The sequence below is a fragment of the Platichthys flesus genome, chromosome 5 (genome assembly GCF_949316205.1).
Source record: "Platichthys flesus chromosome 5, fPlaFle2.1, whole genome shotgun sequence".
Classification (NCBI taxonomy): domain Eukaryota; kingdom Metazoa; phylum Chordata; class Actinopteri; order Pleuronectiformes; family Pleuronectidae; genus Platichthys; species Platichthys flesus.
This window is the reverse complement of record NC_084949.1, coordinates 17,106,345-17,118,923: the sequence shown is the minus strand read 5'-3', so window position 1 is coordinate 17,118,923 and position 12,579 is coordinate 17,106,345. Positions and strand designations below refer to the sequence as shown.

The following is a 12,579-nucleotide window of genomic DNA, read 5'->3' as shown; positions in this document are numbered from 1 at the left end:
ATTATTAGGCCATCGATGAATAGATCTAATTAAAAAGGGAGCCACAAAAACAACACAAAACAGACATGTGTGTCAAAGTGTGTTATTTAAAAGTACAAATTTATACATGTATACACATCATTGAATTTAACTATTTGAATATGAAGTTTAAAAAGATGAATAAATAATTTGATTGGAAATAAAAAATGTAATCTGGTATTTAAAAGGACACTCATCTCATTTCTTATTTCCTGCATCTTTTTATTTTCCTACCTGCGGAGTAATTTCATTTTCCTTTTTGCCTTGTGCTGGATTTTTTTTTAAATTCAATTCAAATTGAAAAAGGGACATAACACCCTCTGTGATTGAGTAGGGATCCAATACCCCATTAGCCAGCAAGTGGTCTCTACGCCAATAGGTTTTAGTTCTGAAATGCATCAAATCAGCTATGTTCGTTTTTCAAGTAGCAGTCTCTTGGAGACGCTGCTGGCCCAATTTGAGTCTGAAAGCTCTGGGGCTTTGTCTGGATGAGCAGAGACTGACTGAAACAGGAAACTGATTGAATGTTCCTGGTTGTGTCATCACTCATAACTTGATTATGGCAACATAAACAATGAATAGCTCAGATGTGTTAGTTTCAGAGACAGATCCACCTCTTTGTCTGTCCAGGAGAAGAAATGCCAGCTGCTAAATTCCACTGTTGCTGTTGGTTGTTTGTAGAGTTTTCTGCACCTACGCAAACCACTGCAAGAGACAATCTGCCTCCTGTCTACACCCACATGTACATGACCAACATACATATGAGTGGTCACATGGTATGAAATGCAATATTATTTATGATTCGCATTCCCAAACACTCATCTGCACAGAGTTTAAATCCAAAACCTATTAGTGTTGTGGCCAATGCCTACATGTAAGAAATATAATTAAGTAGTATGAAAGTGTGTGTGTGTGTGTGTGTGTTTGCAGAGAGTGTGATTTCTCTGTACTAAAGTGATTCATTCGCCTGAGGCAAACACAGCATTTAATCCATTCACCCATAGGCCCAATATGTTTAATGTAAAACAGTTTTGTGGACTCAAACACTTCAACCACCACTTCCATCCGCACAGTTGGGAGTGGATATTGAGTTAATTTTCCTGTTTCAGTGAACTATCCCTTTAAGGTTCCGTTCAATACTGTGCAGTGATTAGATTTTGTTTTAATTTGCTGAGGATGTGTTTCTATGCATCACTTAAGTGCAATATAAAGTATTAGAGTAGAATAGTCCAGTGATTTGAAATTAGACCTTGATCGTGTTTTGATAAAAAGCAGCAACTCTATTTGCGGGTGAGTATCCATCAACAGATGGAATGACTAAAACAGAGGAATATTTAAAAACAAATTTCTAAAATAGAAATTCTTATAATAATCAAGCAGGGATTAAGCAATGTAAGACACAATCGCCAACAAATGTTACTATTTCAAATTTCTTAGGAGCCCTGGTTTCATTCCTTATCACCATCTGAGTCACAACTATAAACGGTTCCAGTTGAAAGAGCAATGGTTGGATCAAAATATTCATACAAAAGCAATGAATATAATAATGATAGATTCATAAGCACAGTCACTCATTTAGTCACAGACATATGTGTCATCTTAATCCATTGTCATGAAAAAGAAAGAACGTGTTGGCGGTGTAAGGACACTGGGACTAACTGTTTACAAATCATAATTAAGTATTGGTATCTTTATTTTTAATAGTTCGAAACTTACTTTCTGCTTTGAGTCTGTGTATATTCTGACCAATTCCTCAATTCCCCACAGGATCAATAAAGTATTAATCTATCTATTAATGATTGTTGATGGTCATAAACACAATATATAAAGTGAGCACCCTGGGATCAGAAACAGTTAGTAGGTTTATCCATCACAGTCAGTGTGTCACACATCAATGATTAGATTTGATTAAAACTTGATTCATAAAATGAGTCATGACACTTGATGACATTGAGGTTTGATAGAAGATCATGCTGGTGCCTTTCGAGGTTGCTTGTGGCCTCAGTCCTGTTCCTATTTCTGATCTTATTCTGATTTAAAACCAGAGCAGAGAGAGACATACCGTACAGACTGGTTTTAATGGCATCAGTTACCTTATTCCTAAAGTGTGTCTGAGTCTCTATGAACATGTTGTTACAATGTACGTTAATGTTGGCATTGTGCTCTTACCTTCAAACGAAAAATTATCGAGCAGCGCAGGTGCTGTGTATAACTCAGGACAAAAATAGGGAGACACTCAGACTTTGTGCTCTCCTTATTATAATGCTCCTTCCAAGAGGGACAGAACACATGGCTCATGCGGTGGCTAATATGTGAGGTCCTTTGTGGATTGAGATGTGACTCACTTTTCAAAAACTCAAACCATCGCTCTTTTCCCTGTGCAACCTTTCAAAAGACCCTTTATGCATTCTGCAAAGAGTTTCATTAGTTCCTGTCGACGATTCTCTCTGAGTTTCTGTTGAACTTCTTAGTCTAATCAGGGTCAAGGGTGCTCAGTGCTTAAAGACCCACAATACCACTAATCGTGAACGGACAATAGTGCCTGTCAACAACTATAGTTGCTCCTGCTAAAATTAACCAATTTAGTTTTTAAACGTACCGAACATCTATGTGCAGCGCTAACACACTGTTAGCAGAGACAAGTTGGGATTGATTATCTTGCCCAACGACACATTTTTTCTCATGGAAAGGTTCGAGGACCTCCTGAGACACAGCCTCCAATTATTTATGATCAATGCCTGAAGACGTCTTTCTCTGAGTCATTGTCAAGATTTCAAAAAAAGAATGGCACAGAGTAGAGAGCATACCTGTCCCATGTCCCAACAGTCTCCTTCAATCCATTAATTATTCCCTTAGAAATCAGTGAAGATCTCAAAAGTACAATGTTTAAAACATCTGGAAAAATCCTTGATCAGTCCCATCATCTAGATCTGCACCAACCGATTTCTGAGCTCTTTCATAACCAATACCACGTTATTTCTGCAATTTGCATTCAATGATTCCGCCATTAGTCTTTGGTTATTTTTTCCTTTTGACTAACAAACAAACTAACCAACCAACAAACTGTGGTGATTATAGTCATTACTGAATGATGTTTTCTCCCTTTATTTGAATGTGTTAGTTATATTAATTACACCATAATCCTGTAGATTCCCTTGGAACTGACAAGAAAACAAAACATGTCACAGCTTGGAGTCTCTTCTGTGGATGCACTTACCGAAATTAAAACACGGGGGCTTTTTGATGCAAAAAAAAACATCTGCAGATTACTCTGTTTTAAATGAAATGTTTTTTACTGTTGTTATGAAGTCTCTGTCTGAGTACACCTGCTGTCAATGCAGCATAATGTTGCCCATTTACAGCCCTGAGTCATTATCTATATTTTCTGATTATTTTTCCCATATTGTCTTACTGAGGATCCATCTCATGGATTTAGTCTCCATGTGAAAGTGTAACTTCAGCCCTTGGTCCTCACTCCATCCATGCGTGATTTGGAAAAATACTCTTAAATAAGGGGTAAAAGTGACTGAGGGGGACGAGGGAAGTAGGGCTGCATGTCAGAGTGACTGTCAGTGATGAACTCAAGCCACAAGAAAATCGTACACGGCCACAATGACATAGACTCACCAGGCACATATGTCACAGATGGCTGGCAGACTTTTTTTGAGGTGGTTCTCGAGTTGTTCTCGAGCAACATCACGTCGAGACATTGGCTCTAACCCCTGTTAGCCGGAGCTCGCAGAGCCAAGATGATGTAAGTTTAGGGTGGGGGGAGAAGGGTAACACAACTTTAGTTTGAAAACCAATGTGAGTGAACGTTCAAATAAGTTTAGAGGTATTAGTTACACAAAATGTCCAATAAATCAAGAGAGACACACTGCCTTCCCTACCAGTGATGTCCCTTACCCAGGTTTGTGTGCAGTCTCCTGTCTCTCTTAGAGAACTTGTGACGAAGGGGGGAGGAGCCAAAGCTAACAATATGCTACTGGTATAAGATTTGACCAGTTTGACACAATTTCGAACCTGCCTACATTTTATTAAAGGGCTTTCAAAACAGGACATGCTGTCTAAATTTGGTTTCAATGAATAAAAAACCCAATTACTGTTTTATCACACCAGTGTCATATTGGGGAGAGCGTGGCCTAGGGGATAGAGCGGGTGTTCTGCAACAAGAAGGTTGCTTGTTTGATCCCACTCTTTCCCATCTGCATGCCTAAGTGTCTTTGGCAAGATACTGAACCCCTAAAATGGCCCCTCATAAAAAAATGCTGAGTGTTTGTAATGTAAGTCGCTTTGGACAGAAGCGTCAGCTAAAGGACATGTAATGTAATATTATTTATTTCAAGGCTCAAATCATATAAGTGATGAGCATCTCTTTAATAGTGCGTCTCCATCTGTCTGAATTAAATATAATATGTATCCTCTTGATTAAATAAATATGTTTAAATCCATCTTTTAATGTATGGACATTAAAAGACTTTAAAAGGGCGGTGTGGCCTAAGGGGTAGAGCAGGTGTTCTCCAACAAGAGGTTGCCGGTTAAATCTCACTCTTCCCCATCTGCAGTGTCCTTGGCAAGATACTGAACCCCTAAAATGGCCCCTCATAGATGTTGAGTGTACTAATTGTAAGTCGCTTTGGACTAAAGCGTCTGCCAAATGACATGTAATGTAATGTAATGTAAAAATGTACAAAACACGAGGATGGTGCAATGACACCTGACAGGTGACAGGGGGCAGAAACAGGCAGACACCGTCTCTGGACAACTCTTAATTCCAGCAACGAAGAAGACCGGACACACCGCGGGTACTTATGGGTAGTGTCCTCTTTACGGTGAAGTGCACTGACGCCAACACCGGAGAACAACTACATATCCCATGTTTCTCGGCAGCAGCCGGTGAACCTCAGTTTGTTTGGAACCATTGAAAGGTGAGGTTGAGTTAATGGTTTTATTCTGGTGAGTCAGATAAATCTCCTGTTTGAGTGGCAAGGGATTCTGACGCGAGAAATTATGCTAATAACATTAGCTCCAGTAGCTACATGATACGTCTTCGTACGTTTAGACAGCTGTGACGTTAACGTAAAGTTATCTTTACATTAACGTAAGGTTCACTGGTTTAATGTTGTTAACAGTGAGCCTCTTCCACCACTGGAACTGTCACTGGTGGATTAGCTGGTTATCATGTGGTTGACTCTGGTTTTTGCTTCGTGAGCAAAGACTTTACATCATTTATTTATTTCATTGCATTTGTTTGTTTTTTACTTGACAGGGACAGATATCGATTTATCAACAGCACAATGAGAGTTAGCTCAACAGGCACCTGTTCTTCTGTTGTCCTTTTTATTAAAATAAACCATTGACCGATTTATAGACCGACCGTAGAACCTATGATTAACAGAGTTAAACTATCTGATCATGAGGTTTGTCTGGATAAACAGTCGTTGGAGTTTTGATCATATTACCATAAATAATCAAATAAAATAACATTTGTTCCCTCTAAACGACACGAAGGAGAAAAGTAGTCGCAATTCTGCTGACGTTATATGTTGCAAACAAGGAGGAAGTTTAAGAGCACAAAGCTAAAAGATGCTGATTCAACTTAATGGTCAGTCCTGAGGATTCAGAAAGTTCATCTGTTTAACTGTATTTCATTGAGTGTTTGTAATTCTTCTTCCTCACATTAGATGCCAGCATACAACATCAGCAATTAAATGTAAAGAGTCTGAGCAAAATTCTATAGCTTTTACATATTTTCTGCTTTATTTTTTGTAAATTTTGTATAAACATCAATACTTATATGTATGTTAAAGGTTCAGTTGGGCTTTAACTATTTCATATCTTAAAGATTTTTACCTTATTACAATATAAAAAAGTGCTTATACAGTAGCAGTGGATGTGCAGGCCAAGCCAAAATACTGAAGAGGCTTATTGTATTTTGATAACCTTGTGTAGCAAGAATGTATGATTCTTAGTGTTATTTGTGGGAAAGCTTGTTCAAATTATTTTTTTATTTTGAAAGTCCTAGCTTAAATGTAGATTTTGTGTACTTGTTGGACGTGATGCAGTTGTGATCATAATGGACTGTCGGGGTACACTGCGGATGCTGCCACTTATAAGATTAAGATTAGATTAAGATTAAGATTAGATCTGTGCATGGGTTTGGGACAAACCCAGACATGCAAAGGCACACTAATGCAGGTAGGGAAATTTAATCTCTGCTTTTGACCCATCTGGTGCAGGACACACAGAGCAGTGAGCGACCATGTACTGCGCTCTGGGAGCAGATGTTGGGCTAGTAAGGTGCCTTGCTCAGGGGCACTAGACAGGGTAGGGAGACTCTTGGATTTTTGGACAGATCAATCCAGGTTCGTCTTTTGTTGTCTCTCCGTGGAGTCGAACCAGAGACGAACCAGAGACCTTCTCTGCCCATAGTCCAAGTTTCTGCCACTAGACCACCGCCTCTCCCATATAAACGTGATAGATCCGACTCAAAGCAACAAAGCTGACGAGCTGAGTAACACCCGGAGGCTATTCAGTCGAGTAAAGTAATTAGATTTAGATTGTTAACTTAGTTTTCAACATTAGTTTGTAAATCTCTAATATTCATTACTTCTTGTGTGACTGTTTCAGTGATGGAGTTTCCTGAAGATTTCAATCAACTCGAGCTTCTGAACACACATGGACACTTGATTCCCCGTGGAACCAGCAGCTTGTGGACAGGCAGCAATGATGTGGAGGAAGAGGACGAGGAGGAGGAGGAGGAGGAGGAAGGGGAACGTAGCGAGGAGTGGTATCTAGGAAAGGAGGAAGCCCTCAAAGACAAACCTGTTGAGCTCATTCTGTGGGCTGCAGAAAACAATCGTGTAAGTCCTCGGTTCCCAAACTGGGGTACGCGAAGTGGTTCAGGGGGTACATGGGGAGAAAAATGTATTTGCGAAAAAAAGCCCTTTTACATTTTCAAACTGAGTTATAAATAATCATGCAATATGAATATTCTCCCGCCAGCGATTAGGAACTGACAATCATGGTTAACAACTGATTGATAACTGGCAATTGATAGATAAACTCTGTTTGATCTAAACTTCCATCCGAGTCCTGAAATCCCTGACAATTTCAAAGTTTCAAGTGTTATATGCTGTATACGTGCGTCGGGGGGGGGGGGGTACGTAGCTGGAGATTGAATGTCTGAAGGGGTACGAGACTGTAAAAAGTTTGGGAACCACTGGTGTAAGTGATCAAAACCATTTGATTTGTCATTTAGTCAAACAGGAAGTGGGAATAAGGAAAGAGTTAACATTGAAACGCACAGACAGTGACGAGCAGAGGTGGTGAGTCACAGCGCCGATATACAGTGACTGAGAGTCACATTCACATCTCCGGGCAATTCAGAATTTCCAATCAACAGGGTTAAATTCACCAATGGAGAAAGCTCATCTCATTAGAGAGAGAGTTTTTATCTGGCATTTCAGTAGGTCGAGAGCACAGGAATGCTTGTAGTCATTATTTCAGCTCGTCAGATAATTTCAGTAATTAGCCATTTACATTTATAGTGCCGTACTATACTTATGTTACCTGCAATCAACTACAAATTGAAGCATCACACATGAATGTGTTTCATTTGTACAATTGACTCGTTCTGAAGCCAATGGGCAATCAAAAAAACAAAACTGAAGCGTACATAATGTTTTAATCCTGAAAATACCTCATTGTCATTCTAAAATTCAAATGTGGAAAACAAGGAAGAAAAAGCCACATTGTCATGCTCATGTTTATAATTTTGATCTTTTGGCTTAAATCTGAATTAGTGAATAGAAATAATCAGTGATCCTTGTGATGGTACCAAACATTTGATTCTCAGCTTTTCAAATGTGAGGGTTTGCTGCTCATCCTTGTCTTATTTGAGTTATTGTTTGTTGGATAAAACAACATCAATCTTCGGCTCTATGCAATTATAAATATAGGTGTTTTCATTATTTTCTTCAATAGAATAGTACAAATGATTAATTAAAACATTACTTTCATAATATATTTCGATCTTAGTTACAGTTGCATAACAGCTCGTTCAGGGAAGCGGTTTGTTCTGCTCAAGGATTTTCTTGTAGAATCACTTTTCCCTCTACATCGTTCACACAATGGACGTCTACAGGGAACGCAAACGATTCAAAGTGTGAGTCTGTGGATTTTATAATGTATGTGTATCACAATTAAATCACATTTTCAGGAAAATAGAAGAAGTTGACTATCACAAAAACCTCCGATGGTAGACAAATGTATGTTGTCTGCCGTATATATACAGCATTGGGATATCACACATTTATACAATAAAGTTTCCTCATAAAATCTGGCTAAAAATGCCAATTTTGTATAATAATTTAGCTTTGTATTGGAACATATGCTCCTCTATACTAGGACTCAGTAAAAATAATGTGGCCTCTTCAAATGTGCTTAAAGCCGTAGTGAGAGCTGAGCATTTGGTATCAGATAGACAAAGTGTATTGTGAGTAAAAAAAAAAGGCTACAATGAAAACAGTTTAATCATAAGAATAAACGGTGCAGCGCTCATTTTCTGACCAACTGTCCTCTAACATAATGAACAATAAAGCACCCTGTGTGGAATTGAACACTGTCCTTGTGGGGAAAAGGTCAACCTCAATTTAATTAAATCGCAGTTCCCTACGTATGCAACCTATTTCTATGTAATTATTTTCTCCAACGTGCAAAACAATATATAGTTTTGATGTTGATAATCTCTAAATTATTTAAAGTTACCCATTAATCTCTCTGCTTCATTAGTCTAAGTGTTTCATCTTTGAGTGTTTTTACAATCTTGTATTCAACAGCTCTCACCAAAACACACTTGTTATTTCTTGAAAGTGTTAAAGCCCCCGCATGTTTTTTCTTTATCCTGAACACAAAGGTAGTCATCGCCTCTTTAATGATCACATCTGACCTAAGACTTTACAGCTTTCACATGAAGTATGACACTGACTCTCCATTCAGCAGACGTCACATCTGTCGTGCGCTGGTATGTGTGTGTGTGTGTGTGTCCTTCAGGCCATAGGAGCGAAGCACAAGGTACAAACAATAGTGAGACAGTTGCCAAACATTCCTCTAGTCTAAAGCCTCTAATGCAGATATGGTTACCACCCCTATTTGTTTGTTGTTTGGTTCATATGGTTCTTAGTCTGTTAGTTAGCAAGATTATACAAAGACTGTATAATTTACAAAGAGACCAAAACTACCCTCATGATAGGGATCTACAAACTCTTGGTTTGTAATTTCCTGCTCTATGTTTTATTTATTTCTTTCCTCCCAGCTTTCACCCATCCACAGATTATTAACGGCTGATCCACTGCTGGTGCACTGCTGTGATGCCGACGGGTACACTCCCCTGCACCGTGCAGCCTACAGCGGCCATGTGGAGGTTGTTTCTGCTCTACTCGCCGCCGGCTCCAGGGTTGACCCCCGCACTGTCGATGGCTGGACGCCCCTTCACAGCGCCTGCCGGTGGAGCCGCGTCACCGTGGGGAGTCTCCTCCTGCAGCGAGGGGCCGAGCTGAACGCTCAGACCAATGGCGGGCTCACGCCACTACACCTGGCCGCTTCGCACGCCAGCTCCTCAAAGACAGACTCCGCCCAGACGCTGGAGCTGCTGCTGTCCCACAGACACCTAAAGCCGGGGCTTCTCAGCAGCACCGGGGAGACGGCCAGTGAGGTGGCCCGCCGCAGTGGCCCGCATCACTTCCTGTTTGAGATTGTAGAGGACTGTGTCAATGTGGTACCAGACGCATGAACAAGTGTCTCACATCCCCTATGTTCTCATCTGGACAGCAGCTATGTTACCGACCAATCTGCACAATTATTAGCTGTTGAATCGTTTCATCTAATACAAATATTGTTACTTCAGACCAACAGTCCGGATGTTCAGCTTATTGTATTTTAGGATAGAAAGGCACAAAGTAAGTTCATCTAAGAAGCTGAAACCGGCGAACGACCTTACCTTGGACTTAACTCAATACATCTTTGCTGATTTTCATGGTTATCATAATATAATAAGGCGATCTCTTTGTTTTATTCTTTCCCCTGTCTGTCTCAAATTTTGCCATTTAATGCTTGAAGAACACCTTGATAACGGAGTAATTATCCAAAATCTGTTGTCTAATGTTCTGTCAGTGAACTAAGTTATTATTGTTGTCAACCTCTCCGCCTGAGTTCATGGTCACTGTGTGAGTTTGTTTTATAAGCTTCGACAGAAATCACTATTTGCATCTGTATCTCACAATCGACTCAAACTGTCTATTTAAAGTAGTTTCTATTGTCGGAAACAGATTAAGGAGACCTCTGACTTGTATTCTTGCACTCTGCCTCAAAAGCATTGTGGCAACATTAAAATGTCAATGAATACAATCTCTTGTCATCGCATCTTTTCATGAAGCTGGAAATGCACATCTTAACGCAAAGCATGTTCCAAGGACAGCTAGGTCTGATAGATGAGTACTGGCTCTTCATGATTTCCACTCGACTACAGAATGCACAGTCAACAACAAACACTGTTTTGTCCCTTCTGCCACAGATAACAAATACATAGTCACGAGGCCCTGCAGCTATATCCTGAAGATTTACATCAAGGGCAGAGATAATCTACGTGATTTTTTTCTCTTTCCCATAGCCATGGTCACTGAGCTGATGATTGTGACTCATGTATCATCAGAATTGACAGTATCCTCCAGTAAACCCCAGGCCTGTAACAGCTTAAAGTGCCATGTTGTAGTGAAAACTTCAGAGTCTCAAAATTCAGGTTCAAATATGAAACCTTAGCTGAGAGTAAAGTGGAATAGAGACAATCATCCCCTCCTGCAGGGAAAATGATGCTTAACATACATTTACACGTGCTGTCAAGCTACAAGCTGAAATGACACTTGATTGTAAGGTTTCAGGCAGCAGATTATAGAGAACACATTTCCAACAACAAGAGTTTGAGGTAGTAAATAAGGTAGGACGTGTTTTTTGAGACGCGTAAGGTGAAAAAATGAGTTTTTCTCCAAATCCCATACTTTACTATCATTTGCCATCTCCTAGAGAGTTAGTAATTCTCAAGGAGGGTTTGTAAATCCACAGATAACTTGCAGCTACTTTCAAGGCAATTGGGCAGTGTTCAATATACTTTCAGACAAACTCATCGACAAACCCGCTAAACCTGCATCCTCAGAGAAACAATTTCAAGGCCTCAGGTATGTAACTGCAGAGACTCCATCACGTCGACGTTCTGACTCAGCTGCAGAGTTGGGATGAGGCGGTGATGAGGTTCTCAGTATTTAAGCAGTTATTAAGTGCGGGTAAAAATGGTCCATGATTGGTTTAACATTTAATCAGTAAGGGGGCTGGTTATTCTGTGCCCCAGCCCCCTCAAACAAATCCTAGTCACTGTGGTTTAAAGTTGATCAGTACCAAGTGGTTTGTCACCTGCAGCATCCCGGCTCTGAGGACACACCACAGCACAGACTCACTGGAGGAACATCATTCAAATCACACAGTGATTTCATCTTCATTTTTTCAACAAATCTTTCTTCCAAACCTGTAATTTTGCCTACGGGTCAGTAACTGCAGGAAAGTGGCGGCTTGTCAGCCTGTCAAGTAATTGGTGTCGTTATTCAGCTAATTAAAGAAGAAACTAATTTAAAACAGTTATGGCTGTTTTAAAACGACTGAAATATGGGGCCTGATCCAGAACAGTACCCATTAGGTTCTGATAAACAGGCGCATCCAGGACCTGTGTGTACGACTCCTTAACATCGAGAGATCGGCCATTAGCTTTGACTAAAGTATGTTCCTTCTGACCATCCGACCAGCTTCTCAATGTGGCTTCATTTGTTCATTGAGTTCAGTTGTGGATCACGGATTTTTCTATACCTTGACACAGACGAGCAAATGACCAACATCCATGCACAGGTCCTGATTCAGTAAACCATTCCTTTTTTACTGTTAGCTCTGCAGCTTTCAACATATTTTGAAACTTGTTTCTTGTTCAAGCACATAGTGTTTTTCAAAAAATACTCAGAAAATACAAAGTTCTTAACAAATTGTCATATTTAATGAGAGGATTGTTAGTAAATGACGCACTTCAGGTGCTATTCAAATTTTGAAGATTCCCGTCTTAGAAACAATTCCCTACATCACACACTGTCTATCTTCTAGGTGTCAAAGACTCGAAACAAACCAGCATGTTGAATATCCTCCTTTATCCATAAAATTTATAGGCAGCTTGATTATTTTTTGTCCCATAAGTAGCATCACTGAATATGTTAGAAGTTGTGTAATAGATTCAGAATAAACAACAAGCATAACATACTTGCTTTAGTCTTTAAAAATGAGAGAGCAGCCAATTACTTCAGCAGTTTTTATAGATTTATGAACTAAAGGGCGTTTGTTAATAATGATGATTTCATTTGAAACCTCAAGGCATTAATTGTGATTAACATATATGAATAGGGAAAAGATTCAAGGTCAAACCAACAGGTGATCTGACTTTCAAGCAGAGCAGTTTTCCACTGTAGTGAAATA

The 12,579-nt window shown here is 39.6% G+C and overlaps 1 protein-coding gene across 1 annotated transcript; it reads left to right on the top strand.

Annotated features, from left to right (window-relative positions):
• Positions 1 to 4,816: 4,816 nt before the first annotated feature.
• On the top strand, positions 4,817 to 10,425 carry ankrd49 (ankyrin repeat domain 49). Its single transcript, XM_062388731.1, has 3 exons — positions 4,817 to 4,946; positions 6,649 to 6,881; positions 9,335 to 10,425. The coding sequence occupies exons 2-3, from the start codon at positions 6,651 to 6,653 to the stop codon at positions 9,809 to 9,811; spliced, it is 708 nt and encodes a 235-aa protein (XP_062244715.1). The 5' UTR covers positions 4,817 to 4,946; positions 6,649 to 6,650; the 3' UTR covers positions 9,812 to 10,425.
• The last annotated feature ends 2,154 nt before the right edge of the window (positions 10,426 to 12,579 follow it).